Genomic DNA, 19,014 nt, shown 5'->3' on the forward strand with positions numbered 1-19,014 from the left:
AACCGTGATACTATCATAGATATATAATAGTACCTATACTTTAGAAGTTTCATGTACCCACGAATAATATTATACAATCGCAACAAAATAACTAAAATAGTTATTCTAGGTATTTTAATATATAATTTCGTCCAAATTTGAACTTAAAATGAATGTAAAAATAAACTGCGCTTATGTGTTTTTAGATTTTTTGGTTACAGAATTAACTACTTACGTGGAATCTTGTTTTAAATTTTCAATCCTTAGGTATAAAAGTTGACCATTTTATAAATTTTTAACTACAAAATAATTATTGAATCTTAAATTTGATACATTTTGTGAAAATTCGATCTTTAAATGCTTATAAAAAAAAATTGTGCCTATGTATTTTTAATATTTTTTAACTGCTATTGTAATAATATATCAGGAGCCTTGCATTAATTTTTCACGCTTTTTTACCCAACAAACAAAATTTTATTGATATTTATAGAAAAAAAAACTAAACAAATTGAAAACTTAGAATGTCCGTAAACAGCTCAAAAAGAGTCAAAATATTTTCAAAATTTGATGGTGTTTAATCAATGAAAATATTAACATTCAGTGAAATTTTCAAATATTTACAGTCATTCGTTTTTTAATTACAATTAAATAAGAAAATCGTCACATGAGAAATCGAGCGAATATCAAATGTTGTAAAAATATGAATTTCAAACGCTCATAAAAATTTAATTTGACTTTTTTGTAGACATTTTTTTTTTTGACAAAGATAGGCAATATTATGAAGAATATTGTATTACATTTTCAAATCTTAGATTTAAAGAGAACAATTTTTACGAATTCTTAACTAAAAATAATTTGCTAATTTTCGTGATTTTTACATATTTTGTCAATTTTTGAACTTTAAATGCTAATAAAAAAAATCTGTGACTAAGGATTTTTAATATTTTTCAAATGTATAGTAGGAGCCATGTATTAAATTTTCAAGTATTTTTACTCAACAAATAAAGTTTTATTGACATTCATAGAAAAAAAAACTAATAAAATTGGAAACTGAAAATGTCCCTAAACAGTTCAAAACAAATCAAAATATTTTGAAAATTGTATTATGTAAAGAAAATGGAAATATAAACAACCAGTGAAAATTTCATGTATCTACGGTAATTTGTTTTAAAGTTACACCAAAAACCAAAAGCGTTTTTCTCGAAAACAGCTTTTGCGTAAAAATTCCCGTTTTTCCTTAATTTTTCTTTTGTTTTTCACGGCGCTTTTGTAAACTAATGGAAAAATACCACAAAGTACCAACTAGATTCACTTTCCTATCAGAAAAGATACTGTTGAAGAAAATCGAAGCACTTTTACTGTCCTAAAAGGTGATGACAGACACAAAAAAAAAAATATAAAAAAAAAAAACTCACATCATTGTAAAATCAATATATTCATCGTTTCACTCAGAATCTAAAATGTCCACAAGAAAGTCAAATGTATATGCGTGTGACGTGTGAGTCTGTACGTCGCCTAGTTATTATTGTTGGTTGTCTATATAAATTCATTATACATTGCCCCTTAAAAAATATTTTGTGCAGTCATAGGGCCAGTTGCACCGTCTCTGATTAAAGTTAACCGGAGTTTAATCGGCCGAATTTGCCCGATTTATCTGTTATCAGCTGATAGCTGATCACCGTAGACGGTGCAACCACAGAATAGATGAAATTTCATCTATTCTGTGGTGCAACTGGCCCTAAGTAGTTAGTATAAGGTCTATGTGTGCCATAGACATAATAGAATTCTATTATGTCTATGATGTGTGCAGTCCACGATTATAAAGTTCTTTATAATCGTGGTGCAGTCTTAATAATTATTATGATAAGACTCTTATCAAATATCAATTATCATTGAGGCATTGAGCATATTAATTCCTTTTCCTTATAAGTACAGAAGTACTATGCTCACAAGTCACGATTAATTATTAAATAATATTCCAGCGTTCCACATTTCCACGCCTGGCTATTAGTATATGAATTATTATTGTGTTATTTATAATTTATAGTTTATACTCTAAAGGCTGGAAGTTTTGGAACAAGCCACATATAACTAGACAAGTAGACAATAGCGGCCTCACTTGACACTTCTTAACTCCCCTGACTCAGTGTCAAGACTCGAAAATCCTGTGGTTTGATCCGAATACCTGGTGAATATTGAATAAGTCCTTGAGTAGTTATCACATCCTTTAACACGTCTTGTTTCAATCGTCAAATGTTCGTCCGTGTATTCGGTGTTTTTTCATTGTCGACGGAACAGCATCGAAAATAACGACAAGATCATCAACATCATTATGTTTTCTAGTAAAATACGGTTTTTTAAAATTGCTATCCAGCCATCATTTGTGTTCAGAACGTATAGGAATGTGAAGACGAAACCTAACAGACAGTTAAAGAACGACAATGTCAAAGGCAACCCTGGGGGCAATCGTATGTTGGCCATGGTCTTGGATGGAGAATCTCCAGACGTATGTGACGTGACATTTGAAGACCTCGAAGACGGCGATAATGATATGCTGGACTCGCATTTGTTATATGATCAGCACATGAAGTAAATTATATTTAGTTTGTTAATTTATGTCCTGTTGATTAAAACTTCATACTTTTGTAGAACTACTTTTGATATTTCTTTGCCTGTAAGATCAAATTGAAACGAAAAATAGCTAGTGAGTAATGCACTAGTCAGCGAGCTACATTTTTTAAATTTCTTATGGTTTAATTAATTGTAAATAAAACTTAAGTCTATAAATATTGTAAATATAATTTAAGGCTTATTTATAAACTGAATAATATATCCTAACTTCAAACTTGATTGAATAATAAGTTACTTAACTCAGTTTATAAATTGCTGTTGTGAAATAAATATAATTTTGAGGATAGGTATAAAAAAATATATTTTTTAATGATTTTTTTTTTCAATTTTAGTGAAATGAAAAAACAAAAACAATTTAAATCATTTCAGAACATTAAACGAAAGTATTTCAAAAGTAATATAGTACAGCCTAATTTCTTAACATACTTTGAAAAACAACAAATAAAAAATTTACATGATAAATCGCCTAAAGAATGGACTCCTCAAACATTATCAACATGCTTCCCAGCATCACCAGAAGTTATTGTTGTAAGAAATTTAAAATATAATTTTTTTAATTATATTTTTATTAATGATTATACAAACTGTATTTTAATTTTTAGAAAATATTGAAATCTAAATGGATATCGGATGAAGGTCAAAAAATATTAAGACATGATAAATTGGTGCAGCAAAATTGGGACCGTTTTCGTAATGGACAGTTTAAAGATATTTTATCTGATGAGCTAAAAAATCATTTAGAAAAATTTTCAGAACGACGACCTACGTTAATTACACCACAGCGTAAGTTATTAAGTATCACTTACCAGTAGGTACATTTAATTATTAGATTTTCCAATTTTTTTATTTACTTACATGATTCCACACGAAAAGTCTTCACTAGACCAATGAGAGCTATGCCACCACACCCACATACACATTACACACATATTAATTTATGTTTCGGTTTCAAATCTAATAAATTGTATTGAAAATGATTTATGACTAATGTCCCATATTAATAGTATTACATTGAAACAATGCATTCTTGATTTTATAGGAATTGTATTATTCAAAATGGCAAAATATTGCCTTAAAATAATAATAATTGTATACTAATTTTAATTCATAATAAATAATAAATCATTGTTATTGTCTATTACGAGGCATAAAAGTATAGTATATAATTATGTCCTATGACTACCCCCAATAAAGTTATTGTTTAAAATGTCCTATGTCGTACATTTGTAAGACGGAGACAACAAATGCATGGGTAGCGTCCTCTTAAGGATAATATAATCAAACATCTTGCTATGGTCAACTTAATGAATTGGTGTGATGCAATTTCATATAGAATGATGTTTCCTATATTTTACTTAGATGTCAGTTTTTCAAATTGTATATACTCACATAAAATATATTACCTAAATAAAATATTTGGTCAAAAAAGCTTATAAACAAAAGTCAAAAATTTTTGTTACAGCTTACAGTTTTTGTCATGAAAATAAGTAGATATTTTTATTTACTTTTAGAAGTTTAAATTTATCTATATTTTACAATAGAACATAAACTTATTTTACAGAAGCTGAAGCCCATATTCCTAAACTAGCTGCAGATTATTTAAAGCCCCAGGAATTTGGACAAATTATAACTAGTTACATTAGTGAACTCACCAATCCAATTGATGAACCAATTCAAATTGAAACTACGGATAAACCAAATATCGAGTTGATTTATGAAAATGACACAACTACTAAAACCAGCAAGAGACATTTCACATTAGACGAATTCAAAAGTGATTCTCGAAAAGAATCTTTTTCATTGTATACTACACCACGGAAATTGCCAACAAATGATAAAAGTGTTGACGTAGAAAAAATTGAAGCTAGTTTACAGGAGAATACAAGCGTAGTTTCACGCAAAGAAGTTTCTGCATTTATTGATACAATAAACGATTACCCACTTGCTATTCGAATACCTAAAAAAGTTTGGAAAGAAGGATATATGTATAGAGTCAATGATTGTTTTTATGATGATAATGGAGACTTTTTATATAGAGTTCCAGGTTTAATTAAAGATGAAGATAGACAACAAAAGCCATAATAATATTCAATTGATTTGATTTATTAATGTTATTAATATTGATATAAATATATATTTTATGCTACCTATTTGTGTATAATAAAAATAATGTTCAATCTTACAAAATAAATACTATTTAATACCATTTTTTTTTTAGAAAACTATTTTAGTTTACTATGATACAAAAACAAATTTTATAAACTAAAATAAAATTTATTAATTTTTTAACACATTAAGTCTCATAGTATAAACTCCATTCTATGCTAAAAAACTACTGAAAAATGATTTACCTATTAAATGGAAATATTGGCTTTCTATCAGAGTGAATTATAAATCTGTGAAGCCTATGACATTTTTATATAGTCTGTGGACTGAGATAGTCAATGTGTTGATAATATTATAGTAGTATACGTTAAATAAATGTAATAGTTCTACATAATTGTAAATAATAAATGTGGTTGGTTGTTTTAAAAGTATAATTACTTTAATAATGATTAATGAAGTCAAATTAAATAACAGGAAAAGTAAAAATGTAAAAAAAATTAAATAATAAACCAATGTTTTATATTTAAAAAGAAATAAACACAACACTGGGTATTTTTTACCTATTTAAATAATTACCTATTTCAATGTAAATTTGTCAAATATTTAAAATCAGATGAGATGCTTTTAAAAGTAGGCCCACAAATAATAAGTATTACAAATTTAAGGTAGCTACAAGTAAATGAAAATTTTAAACAAATGACACTTCATATCTGCATATTATATTTGGGTTTGAAATGATTGATACATTGATAAAACTTTGTATATAAGTAAATTAAAAAAAGAAATATTTATTTGTTATATGATACATTTTTTTAAAAATAAATCACTATCAGTTTATCAGAACAACAATAGTATAATACATTTTACATTTATACTTTTTGTTAAAATACAGCTAATAATAAATAATGTTCATTTTACATGATTGATCCTTATACCTTAACATAAAATAAATATCAAAATTAAAATACAAATTATTTAATAGCTATAATATTATAAATAACAATTTTTATTGATACTTTGTTATTTCACTAGTTAATGGTTATTAATGTTCTATCAAACAACAAATATATCACATTAATTAAATCTATATTAGTATTCTTATTAAGGTATATCGTAAAAATCAAAAATAATTTTACTGATTGTGATATGACAAAACTAAAAATATTTTCTTATTTTACACATAATTATGTATTGAAAACTTAAAACATATAATGATGTAAATATATAAGTATTTTTGTACAGAAATTTAATTTGATTACTCATATAGCTAGACCAAAAACTGATACAATAACATACATAGTTTTGTTTTCCCATCTAACAGTACAACTACCATCTGTCAAGTTATCCCAATAACACGAACTTGCTGCATGAAAACCAGCACCGTTTTTTTGCATGATAGCACATGTAACTGCAAAAAAAAAAACGTACAGGTAATTAAATTGAATAATTATATTATAAACATTTAAAGTAAAATCAGGGCCAGCTTAAGGCACATGCAAGTGGGACGTACAGCGATTTTAAGTGAATAATTAGGGGTGCCATTTTGACCACAGATATGGACTTATTGTAAATTGTAATATTGTACCAGGTGGAGAAATACCTAAAGCCGGCTCTAAATCAAATAATTTAAAACAAACAATTACAATATTTCTTCTTACCTATGTATTTAAAAGGTTTGGCCAGTTTACAAAGTCTTGTTAAGCAGTTTTCAACTACAGAATCCGTCCATTTATTTACCATATTTTGTTGGTATAATTGACTGCCAATTGAATGTTCAATTGAGTCCTTAATAATATCACTCACTTCATCCACCACAAAAAGGGTCTAAAACAAAAATATTTATATTTATAGTACAATTGGTTACTATAATACTATCACATCAGAACTTAGGAGTTACAATTATTTTGACAAACAGTTTTTTTTTTTTTTTTACTACGTCTATAATAAATTATTATCGATCATTTTAATTCAATTTCAGTAAAACATATTTTGTTACATTATAATTGATAATTATGTACAACGCATTAATATGTATTTATCATAAATTTGTTAATATATAAAACAATAATAATAATAATAGTAATATAATATATGAACTTTTACCCCTTCGTTAACTTCAACCATCGTTTTCGATTTTATTTGAAATAAATTAATGTTTTTGAATGATATAATAAAGGTAAATAGTAAAACTTAGATTTTGAACGTCTATTTTTTTTATACTAGTAAAGTTGTCACGGCAACAACTATTTAGTAATATGTCGATAAAGTATATATAATATTATAAATTATCACCAGGGACCACGAATTAAGATATAACTAGTTACTAGTATACGGAACGTCTTATCAATGTTTTTCTGACTCCGCCCCACGGACTAAGATATACAGGACTGGAATCCTGTAAACCCCCACTGGAATCGACATGGCCGGGGGGTAGTAGAAGGCCGGTTCTCAAATGTTTCTAAAGGTACAGGTGTGGTTACTAGCGCATTCTGTTAGCATATATTGACAACGCACTGAAATAATTATTTTTGAAATAATAATAATATTATTTTATTATTTATTTTTTACAATTTCAATAATTATAATATATTATATTATAATTATTGAAATTGTATTTTTGAAACCTAATCCTACTGGCTAGTATATTTTGTAGACGTATCATCGACTTAAGTGACTGTCCGTAACATCGGTTTGTGTTCTGTGTATGCACTGATTTTAAAATGCCTTGTCAATGTACACTGTTGGTTCTTTATATCACCGTGCCTTTGATAATTCAGCGCTGCTGTAACGCTTCGTCAGCAACTATAAATTGTCATTTTTTAATTCAGCGCAAAACTACGCTGCTTGTGATAGGTAGATGTCGTTTTTTAATTCATCATATTGATCACAACCTAGCGAACTAAACAGCAGTTCCAGCAGGTTAGAACACGATTAAAGATAATAGCTAATGGTTCTACGGTTTTACGAAACCGCGATATGTTATGGACTGCCTACTAGCCCTATCTAGGTGATTTACTTAAGAACTATTTGTCATTGTAATATCACGAAATATTCAAATGAAAAAAGACCACAGAAGACAGAACAAACGAAAGACAATATGTAAATAATTAATTAATAATAAATAATTGAAAATTATACCAAATAAGTCCATTACTATTAGATATAGAATAAGTAAAATATTAATGTTATTTAGTATGTAAATTAGATTTGACAAAAAGGTCATCTAAACCACACACACACATTTGTTTTATTTAAAAAGATTATTAGAAAACTAATTAACAAGACATTTAGAGACAAGATTTATTCAAATAATAAACATATTTAATATAATATAATATATACATACAATATACAGTATACAATATTTACCTAAATAAATAACTAGCCGTTAAAGATATGTTGTTAACATGTACCTATAAATTAATTTTTTGTTCACATATTCAACATTAGGTGCTCACTAATTTTGATAGCTTTTTTGGGGGTTTATTTTGTTTTTTAATTCTTGGTTTTTCGTGTAAGACAATTGCCTTATTCTCATTGTAATATAAATTACAAATATATTTGTTAATATATCAACTTTATGTTTGTGCGAGAATTTGAGAACTAGTTTCATACTGAAAAAATTCTTCAAGTTTTCAAAAATCTTAAAAAAGTTGATGTAGCCATGTAGGCATCTAAATCAAAATTCTAATGACTAGTTTCTGAACTATTAAAGTGTTTATAATATGTACTAAGATTATAATCTTCAAAAATGGTATAGCCAAGTATTGTAAATTTAAAACAAGGTTTCTCAGAAGTATTTGACAGTTTAACCAAAATAATCTATAAATTATATAAATATGGTCTCGTTTAGTAGATATCTATTTTCAGTTCATATTTGGACGAACTTTGATAACTAAACGGAGAATAATCAATTTAAGTTTATTTTTCTGTTATTTATAAAAATATTATAATATCTATTGACCATCTTCACTCAAAATTGTTTTTTGTAGACAACTTATACAATGATATTAATATATTATATTATTGAATTCAAATTCTACACATCTGTTAGACAGTGGCCACTGATCAACACGTAATGTACAGGAGTAAAGCTGAATAGTATCTTGATCATATTTTTTATTTTTTGATGTTCGGTTTAGTAGAAATAAGGTTTTTACTGGAAGAAAAATGAGAAAATTCAAGAAAAACTGTAAGTATGTTATCTCATTGGATTTTTCTATACATTTTCTTTTGTATTTAAATTATAATAGTTGAGGGGTTGAGCGCAACGACAGTGGCCTAACCCTCCAAAATTCATAAACTGAGATATTAATATAAACTTGTTTAGAATTAAAAATATTACAGTGCAACACCGGCCTATTGTTTTTAAATTTATTTTACCACTAGATGGCAGCATTATATAAGTTGTTGCATCATCATATTTTATGTTTCATAGTAATGCAACAATAATAAAAGCTGTATTACTCCCATTAATCATTTGTAGGGTTAGGCCACTGTTGCGCTCAACCCCTCAGTTATAGTAGAAATCAGTTTCAATTTTCAAATACAAATTGTACTATGTGGAGTACATTAGTGGTAATCGTAATAAATTATAATTCATTACAATTACTGAAATAACTAAATTTGATTTCTGGATATGTGCAGAAACAGATGATTTTAAAAACTTTTTTTTAAACACATATGATAACAGTAGAAATGTATATTTATGTGTTTTTTGATGGACCACTAATCTTTTTAAGTTGATTTTCATAATATCTTAATAAAATAACAGTATTTTTTATATTATCTATTTAACTTCTTTAGTGTGAAGTACTTGTATAATATTAAGAATATAATTTCTTAGTTTGTGCTTTTTTCTCGTAAAATATTCCTCACTTTCATTCACCTCATTAATTAAATATAATAGATAATATTAAGCTTGTTTGATTATAATTTATTGTATTGAATTAATGCTCATTGCTCGGCTTAAACTTTTCTCCAGACTAGCCACCCAAAGTTAATTCAATATTTCAATGTCTTATTTCTGCTTCCATCTCACATTTATCTCTAAGTATGTATTATTTAAACTCTTCTTCCAATTTAATGTACTCCTTATCTTATATCCCTAGCTAATTATTCAACAGGTTAATATCTAACCTACATAAAATAGGTTTTCAATTGTCATATTTTTATTCCAGTTAGCTGTTGTTATAAATTGTAAAAACAAATCTTTTGTATTTAAATGATTCTAATTTATTACAATTATATAAAGGACAAATGTTTTTTTAAAAGTTATATGACTAAAATAAGTGCTACAATGCGAGTGTAACAAATTTATTGAAGTATGATGAGAATTAAAAAAAAAATTTACATCATAAAAGAAGTGGATCGCATTAAAGGTCTAAAATCTGGTATAACGGACTCTTCTTGTGAATTAATTAAATTATTAGGTTTAATAATTACAGCCTGTGGCGATTGATTTGATGATGTAGTGGCATAAGCATCAACCACTTTTAAAAGGCTTATTTTCACTACTTTATACAAAATGACTATTAATGATGTTTGAAGTAACAATGCTCCAAATCCCTTAAATAAACCAAATCGCCCTTCTTGTGCAACAGTTGTCGCAAAACAGTCTAATGGCCCTTCATAACCAGTTAAAATCGGCATTACAGAAGTTCCGGTATCTAAATTGTCAATAATAGTTCTTGTCCCTTGCAAATAAAGACGGTGCATAACTAACTCCAAAGGAAAAAGAACAGCATCACTGAATGCGGAAGCTGTTAAATCTGAAACTGCTTCCAGTCGTTCATTAATAGAAGATGGAGAATCAGAATCTTTTGAAATAACTTCAGTCTTGCAGATTCGTAGCTCATACATAATTAATAAGTGTTTTACACTTTTACCAACTAATATATTAGTTATGTATCTTAAAACTCCATATGTTACTGTAGGCACAACTATAATCCAAACTGGTAACATTCGACCTAAATAAATACAGATAAAAAAATTAATAGCGGGTCTAATTATATTTTATCAATAAACAGTTAAAAAACAATATAAAAAAATAGAACATTTTGACAACAATTGTAATAAACTTGATTGAAAATCAAAAATAAATTAAAATCAAAATTCAAAGAAATGTAATCAGAATTGTAATTTTAGGTAAGAAATATATTGGTTTTATAAAACATTTACAGGTAAATAAGTAATAAAAAAAGTCCAAACTTTTCATTCAGCACTTATATAGGATATTCAAATAAGATATTTAACATAGGTCAAAATTTCAAAATAGAATACTTTGTTATTTATTAATGCTGTTTTTTAATAACTATATTATACATAACACTATAACAGTTATTTAATATTTTACTTGCATTATATTATTAAACTGTTAATGTTTTGTTAAATATATTGATATGTTACTATAGATTAATTTATCTAGCGTACCTTTTTGTGGACAGTTCCATTGAAGAAGTCTAATGAAACCTTCTTTAAAGACATCATAAAATGCAGTTTTTTCACTAGCAATATTACTTTGAACGGTTTCTACTAGACATGCTGAATAAAATGGAGTGATAATACTCAAACTTGCACTGCAAAACCATATTATATATTTAAATATTTAACATTAGTAATAAGTAGAACTCAGGTGTTTATGTACTTAAAATAACTTTTATGAATATCTATAAATTTATACTCTAAAAGTAAATAAAATATGCAATATGCATTAGATATGGACATTTATCAACAAAAAAAATGTTTAATAAAAAAATTATTTCAAAATATAAATTAATTAGATATACCTCAGACACTTACATTTTTTCAAACTAAGCACATTTTATCGGTATTGATAAATTCCTAACTAATCGCAATAAAAATAATAATATTATGTTGACAATAAAATTAGATACTTTACATAGTTTATAAAAATGAAAAACTATCATAGGCATAAATAGCAGGGAGAGAGCTAAGCCAAAATACCTGAAAATTTTACACAAAATTTAACATATTATGAAAAGTTTTTCATCCCAATTTATATCAAAATCTATAGCACCCAAACATAACACTATTTACATCTATAAATACTCTTCTTTAGTAAAATGAAAATAAAATTCTATGCAGGAATATATGTAATACACCTCATATGTATGTACAAGATGTGTCAGTTGAATGGTATCTATTTTATTATATATTCTATACAGAGAAATTTCATTATGACTACACCATCATCAATCATGTTAAATCTAAAAATATTTTGAACACACACAGTAAGAAATGTATGGGTGTATGAGTATAAAATATAAATTTTATATACCTATAATACGTTTTATTATACCTATAAACAAAATATGATTAATATATAAATATTATATATTAATATTTTAAAATACAAAAATATACTAAAATATCCATCACATTACCTATGTTACCTTTAAATTGAATCAATAAAAAAACCATACAATTTTATAAATATCTAGACCCTAGTAATTAGTAAAGAGTGGATAACATTCATCTAACTGAATGTTTATTTGAAATATTCAATTTAATTAAATTTAAAAAAAAAATTTAATTTTTAAAGGTACCTCAAAAATTACATAAGTGTTGCTTAATATACATGTTTTAACATTTTATTGGAAAAGTATAACTATCAATTTATTTTACTGCATTAGAATTTAGAATATGATTTTTTTTTTTAATAATAAGTTTAATATAAACCCATAATTACCATTTTAATATAATATGTTTTCCAAAACTTTTTGAATTATTTATTGAATTGGTATCTCTGAAAAATATTGTATAATCAAAGATAAGTATTAAAGATTACAAATTTATAGATACCAATATATAATAAAATAATTTACTTTGGTAAATCAAAGAGTTCTGATAATAATGCTTCAATTGCCATTGTTATTCCTTTGATTAGTAAAACTGTCCCAAATCCTTTCCATAGAACACCAATTCCTTGAGTCTTGACAAGTCTATATACTACTGGAATTAATGTAAATGGCACAATATGATAACGAGTTGATGCATAATGTAACTGAAACAATTAACAGATTAGCTAATTAAGTACATAATACTATAAAAAACTAAAGAGTATTTACAACTTAAAGATATTTTACATAATTCTGAGTTCATAATATTTCATATATATGTAAGAATCGGTCAGGACAACAAATTATTAAAAAATACTTCCATCTTAAGCTGCATTTGTTTTCTCTTTCTGGCTTATGGCAATTAGAGATGGGCAAAATATTTTGAACATCAATGTGTCAATGCATCAAAATTTAAAACATTGATTGTTTTTTGGAAAAAACCTCTATGTTTTTCAATGTTGAATAAAAACAATTTTTTAATTGTTTTAACTTTTAAGTGTTCAATCATGGGTAACACTATTTGCAAATTAAGATTATATTTTTCCTCATAGATTTATATGGACCTTCCATGTTAGTATGTAGTATGTACTATGTTTCAAATTAAATATTTTTTTTAAATATAAATTCAAGTTTAAAAAAAAAAAATAGTTATAATGTTATGAAAAACATCAATGTTTTTGCCCACCTCTAATGGCACCAATACAAAAATCATAGAGAATAATATTTTTGAGGGTATGACAAATTGATTTGTTTAAATGTTATATCAAAACAAATTAAATATAATTATATTTACAATTTTTTTTTTTTTTATTTTGAAAGTCAAATAATAACAAAAAATAAAACCATTAGGTGAAACTCTTAAAAATACTTCTCTCCATAATTTTTTAAATAGATGATTTTACTCAAAGATTATTCTTAGATAACTCAAAAATTATAAAAAAAATATTAAGTGAAAGAGTTTTATCTGTTGTGCACGAGTCTGAGAGAGAAAACAATTAATATTGCACTGACATCAGGTTGCATATAAAAAATTATCTACATTCTTTACATTATTAATTTACTATTAACATTATTGTATTACTATTCTTATCTACAAGTATACTAAGTTTTTTTCAACTTGAGAATGAAATATAGAAAGGATGATTTTTGTTTCATCAACAGTTACTTACTTATGAATTATCAAAATTAATATCCATATAGTTGGAAGAGTATGAGTTATTTTAAGTATTATAGATTTTAGATTTACATGAGTGGAATAATAAATAAAAAAATTGAAAGAACTCAATTGGATTTTTTGACTGAGGTGTTTGTTCTAGAATCATTGTTTATAACTCAAACTGGGTTACACTGTCATAAATATACTGAATTAAATTCAAAATTGTCTTTAAGTTAAAAATCAAAACAAAATTAGACGTACCTGGCATTGTCTTCGCAACACAATAAATGGATAGCTCACAACATGCTGCAATATTAGACACGTTGGTTTTATACATTTGTTCACAGTATCATTGACTAGGATATCTAAATAAAGAAACCAAAAATGGAATATCGTTCATGATTTAATTTATCTACTCACGTCCTTAAAATTTACATTTGACAACTTAAGTATAATACTATAATATATTATGACATAAATTTCAAGTAACCTTTGTTTTTAGACATTTCCATGAGTGTTTCACGGTGTTGTTGTCTGATCATTTCGGTGTCCTGAAAATTCTGTTGTAGCTGCGATGGGTGTTCTGATATACTCCTCGAGGGTCGGTGTCTTTGGAAGTCCATATTGAATGATTCTAACCCGGCCATTAATAACAACAATTTTCAAAATACTCAATACTCAATCTATTAATCATCTACATATGTGTTCAATTAGTAATTACTAGAATTATTTTAATTTTCAAACAAAATCATGTATTAGGTAAACGAAAAAACGTCATATTATACCAGTGGGTATTTCAATTACTATTTATTACATTTGTTTTTTAAAACAGATGATAAAAAGTAAGAAGACTAAAACCAAACAGAAAGATTACAATTTATTATAATTATTTATGTATTTGATTATTGATTATTAACATTATAGTAACTAGTAAGTTCAAAGTTGTAGCTCAGAGTGTCCGGGGGGAGTACCAGTTCAGATTTCCCGATTTTGATAACAACGAGTACCATCAAAATCGATATCACTTATGATCACGGATATATTATTATTACTCTGAGGGATATATATAGATATTATGGATCACAATGCTGAGCGGCGCCGAATGTTCTTATCAATTCTGACAAAAAGTCGCGTTTTACTAGCGCCCTCTACGACTGCTACTAGTGGAGCGCTAGTATGTCGCGACTTTTTTTGTATGGATACTATGTATGTATTTAATATTTATGTAACTTGATAAGAACATTTTGTGCCGTCATCACGGTTTAAGGTATTTCTTAAACCGTGGCCGTCATATTATTGCTCGTTGTGCAACCATAGTATCTATATCCGTGCTTATGATCGATGTTGGTCACTCTGTCGAGTTCTGTTTAACACAAAATGATAAGGTATCGAAAAGGAAAAAGAGAGAAAAAGCATAAACAACCGACGGCCGACGCGCGGACATTACACTACAGTGTTTAGTACTTCAGTATTTAACTACATAATACATTAGCCATTTACTGCACAACATTCTTAAAGTTATTAGTTAATTGTTAATCATTATTGATATTATATAAAATTACTCATCGTAAGTACACAGAAAGTACACACGTTTCGAAAAAAGTTTCTGGTTTTCTAAAATTTCGTATCAGATACCGGTGGCGGGTGTGTAGTATAAAATATATCAAACGGTTTGGCCCTCGTCAAGATTTTCATTTTTGTAGCATTATTTTTCTATTTTTATTTAATTGCGCTCCTGTAGGTTTTTATTAGTTATGTCGGATACGAGTAACGTCAACAGGCTCGAAGAACTCGGCAAAATGAAGGTAAGTACGGCTGTGGCGGTAGAAAACGTGTTTCCCGTCGTCAATAATAAAATTGACAAAGATTGTTAAGTATAATAATTGTTCTATCAATAACGCGAATTATGAACAACTGTGTGTATAATTTATTGTTCTCTGTTTTTTTCGTTTGTGTTCACTGGTTTAATTCCGGTATTTATTAGGTACTCTTTATTTAGGGATTGTGACAATTTATCATAGATATGTAGATATTAGGTAATCATTTTATTGTCAGTAGATAAATAAAATAAATCATATTTAATCAGTGTAAAAATGTATTATTAATACCTATTTAATGTACCTGAAATTACAACTTGATTAAACTCTGTGCAAAATCATGTGTGTTGCCAATAATTTCTATGGTATTATTGTTATGACTCTGTTCTATATTATTCCTACATAGCTGTACTTAAATGTTATTTGGTTGACTAAGCAGTTAATTGAATGTTATTAAAATATGTAACTAAATATTAATTTTGAAGGATTGATCAATTTGATAATTAACCTCTAATCTTTTTAAAATTGATAATTTAATGTATTCAACCAGACATTTTATAAATAATACCTACATATTTCAACAAATTGTATTGTTTTATATGTTAATTATAAAATATTAATATTAAATATAATAAATAATAATTAAACTAACAAGTTATTTTATTCATAGGTCAACGATTTAAAGAAAGAATTGAAAGCAAGAGGTTTGAGTACAGTTGGAAACAAACAAGAACTCATCGACCGCATGATTAATCATTCAGAATCTTCAGGTTTGTTTGGCATAAAAATTTATACAAGATAGAAGGTTTAGAAAACCAACGAAAATTCAGTTTTAGATATCGAGGACACCGTGCTGGATGAGCACGACATTCTAGATGAAGATGACGCGTTAGAAGTAATTATTATTAATACCTATCATTGTTAAACATGTTTACTCATTTTAGTTAAACTTTTGATTAAGGATGATTTGGGTTACTCCGATATTGATGAATCAAAAGTTCTTGGTGACATTGCAGAAAAGGAAGAAAACAATGTGGAAAATGGCAATATTCATGAAGAAAAAGAGGTTACACAGGTATTTTATTTATTATAATTTATATTAGAACTTCAAATTATGAATTTGTAAGGATATTAAGTTTTAACAATATCTAGCACATTGATGGTTGCGCGGTGAGTAATTTCTTCTCTCCTTGATATTATTTTGGTTACCTGCTTATTTTTTTGAGTGGATCTCACACCTGCATTTTTTTCTCCATCTTACATACAACGGTACTTATGCGTTATCTCGACTACCTTGGGTGCACAACCATGTTATATCGACTACCAAAATATTTCCAAGACTACCTATTATCATCAACCATGTTATCTCGACTACCACAATTTAGTAACCACCAGTTATAATAAAGTTATAATAAACAATATAGGACATAGGTAATATGTTATAATAATAAAAATTGTTTACGTTTTTACGGTTATAAAAATTATTACAAAATAATGTATACTTAAAAAAAATCTGGTAAAAATATTATGCTTGGTTATAAAAAATTATTACAAAATAATTGTATAAGTACTTAAAAAAAATCTGGTAAAAATATAATATAATATAATCCAATTCTCTTCCTTCGCTCGACTTCAATCCAAAATTTAAAACTTTAACAACACTACTCCAGGAGAACAATCTAGTCATCTCCGATTTATTAACTATTTCTCCTCCCTTAACTCCCTAATGGACAAATCTCAACGTAGCAAACACCGAACTCTCCATATTAAAAAAAAAGACACTCCTCCTTCAATCTATAAACAAGAATATTTCCACATAATACAAAACATAAAATGCGAAAAAATATACATGGATGCATCCAAAAGCCATATCGGGGTCGGGGCTGCAGTTGTTTGGAATAACATGGAATTCATGTACAAAATCCCTAGCGACTGCTAACGCAAATTGTACAGCTTCCTTTTCTGAAGATGGCAAATTAAAAAAATTCATGTTGGCTAGTCGTAGCGCGTATGTACTATACAGTAAATAATAACTGATGGACGTAATAAGGACGGCTGTCGACTGACTGACGACATAAATACCTGGTCTGATGGCAAGATACGTGGATAGTAAATTGTACATCGAAAACAAAATTAAATTGTCAATTACGATGATACAGATTACAATGCGGCGGGAATGTACATTTTTAAATAGAATCTAACAGGTAGTCTTGGAAATATTTGGGTAGTCGAGATAACACGGGTGTTCTCACAGGTAGTCTTGGAAATACTTGGGTAGTCGAGATAACACATAAGTACCCATACAACATACAAATTTTGTGTTATATGCTTTAATATTAGAGTGAATTAACTATGATTAAACTTAAAGGTTAGGATATTGTCGGTGTTCTATAGTTGGTTTTTCACAATTATTTTTATGATGAAATATTAATATATACAGTAGAATGCTGATTATCGGATTAATTAAATGAAAACCAATCCAAATAATTGACCAAATGTATATTTATACATACCAAACTTCCACCGCTGAAGCAATAGTCGATAATTATTATATTTCATGATTTTATATACTTTAAATGTTATAAATACGTTATAAATACTAAAACAGCGAATATCTAATCCACGGTTTTGGTTTATAAAATGATCTTTTTTTTCATCTAGATAAACGGCATTCTATATTATATAAATGCTCATAACTCTAAAAAAAATTAAATTTCTTTAAACAATCTGTGATAAATGTATTTTGGTTTATTATAACACATACAAATTATTGAGAGAATTTCTTACAAAGCAGCCATTGATGTACCTATAAAAAAAAATAGACAACCCACAACGGAATAAAAATAGGAAAAATAGTATCACTTCTAAATAATAAATTTTATTAACTTTTGAATTGTATCATATTAAGGTAACACAACCTAAAAAGGTAACACTAAAACGTACTTCTGTAACTGTGTTAAATGGCGATGGCATTAAACCACAAGAAGAAGAGAAAAAAACCGAAGACATTGAAGAATCAGATGGTAAGGACCGTATCATCAAATTAGATGAAGTCGAAACTATGAGCCAAATCGAGGTAAATATTGAAATGTTTTTATTTTTAATGAATTTTAGTATTTAAATTTATTTATAGAGAATACAAATGAGAGCAAAAAAATTTGGAGGTGAAGTATCGGAGGACAAAAAATTAGCCCGACTAATTAAATTTGGTGCTGTAACTGATCAAGTATGTAAACGATCATTAAGGGGATTTGATACTGTGGTTTTCTGTTTTTGTCTAACACATGCATGATATAGTATTTTAGACGTGTTTTTTGAAAAACTTAGTAAAAATTCTCGAGATTGGGTCATTTTTACGATAAATCGATTTTTCACAAACTTGAATTTGGTTTTTGGTGTAACTTTAAAAAAAATGACCGTATATACATGAAATTTTCACTGGTTTGTTTATATTTCCATTTTC

General features: G+C 27.0%; 4 protein-coding genes across 4 annotated transcripts in view; 2 read left to right on the forward strand and 2 right to left on the reverse strand.

Annotated features, from left to right (window-relative positions):
- Nucleotides 1-1,791: 1,791 nt before the first annotated feature.
- Nucleotides 1,792-4,816, forward strand: LOC100162327. The gene is made up of 4 exons (XM_001945729.4): nucleotides 1,792-2,568; nucleotides 2,943-3,138; nucleotides 3,213-3,393; nucleotides 4,172-4,816. The coding sequence occupies exons 1-4, from the start codon at nucleotides 2,312-2,314 to the stop codon at nucleotides 4,690-4,692; spliced, it is 1,155 nt and encodes a 384-aa protein (XP_001945764.2). The 5' UTR covers nucleotides 1,792-2,311; the 3' UTR covers nucleotides 4,693-4,816.
- On the reverse strand, nucleotides 4,693-7,027 carry LOC100574245 (dynein light chain Tctex-type 1). The gene is made up of 3 exons (XM_003247531.4): nucleotides 6,820-7,027; nucleotides 6,375-6,540; nucleotides 4,693-6,124 (listed from the first exon to the last, which is right to left on the reverse strand). The coding sequence occupies exons 1-3, from the start codon at nucleotides 6,838-6,840 to the stop codon at nucleotides 5,976-5,978; spliced, it is 336 nt and encodes a 111-aa protein (XP_003247579.1). The 5' UTR covers nucleotides 6,841-7,027; the 3' UTR covers nucleotides 4,693-5,975.
- Nucleotides 7,028-9,928: 2,901 nt separating this feature from the next.
- LOC100166419 (solute carrier family 25 member 46) lies at nucleotides 9,929-14,711 on the reverse strand. The gene is made up of 6 exons (XM_001945609.5): nucleotides 14,225-14,711; nucleotides 13,996-14,099; nucleotides 12,564-12,742; nucleotides 12,428-12,484; nucleotides 11,149-11,294; nucleotides 9,929-10,685 (listed from the first exon to the last, which is right to left on the reverse strand). The coding sequence occupies exons 1-6, from the start codon at nucleotides 14,379-14,381 to the stop codon at nucleotides 10,066-10,068; spliced, it is 1,263 nt and encodes a 420-aa protein (XP_001945644.2). The 5' UTR covers nucleotides 14,382-14,711; the 3' UTR covers nucleotides 9,929-10,065.
- A 433-nt stretch (nucleotides 14,712-15,144) lies between these two features.
- Nucleotides 15,145-19,014, forward strand: part of LOC100168494 (SAP domain-containing ribonucleoprotein) — a 6,329-nt gene continuing 2,459 nt past the window's right edge. Inside the window, exons 1-6 of the mRNA XM_001945556.5 lie at nucleotides 15,145-15,539; nucleotides 16,222-16,321; nucleotides 16,382-16,446; nucleotides 16,513-16,626; nucleotides 18,460-18,627; nucleotides 18,685-18,777. Coding sequence (XP_001945591.2) covers nucleotides 15,489-15,539; nucleotides 16,222-16,321; nucleotides 16,382-16,446; nucleotides 16,513-16,626; nucleotides 18,460-18,627; nucleotides 18,685-18,777 — 591 coding nt within the window. The 5' untranslated portion in view covers nucleotides 15,145-15,488. The remainder of the gene's footprint in view (nucleotides 15,540-16,221; nucleotides 16,322-16,381; nucleotides 16,447-16,512; nucleotides 16,627-18,459; nucleotides 18,628-18,684; nucleotides 18,778-19,014) is intronic.

The sequence above is a fragment of the Acyrthosiphon pisum genome, chromosome A2 (assembly GCF_005508785.2).
Source record: "Acyrthosiphon pisum isolate AL4f chromosome A2, pea_aphid_22Mar2018_4r6ur, whole genome shotgun sequence".
NCBI classification, from domain to species: Eukaryota; Metazoa; Arthropoda; class Insecta; order Hemiptera; family Aphididae; genus Acyrthosiphon; species Acyrthosiphon pisum.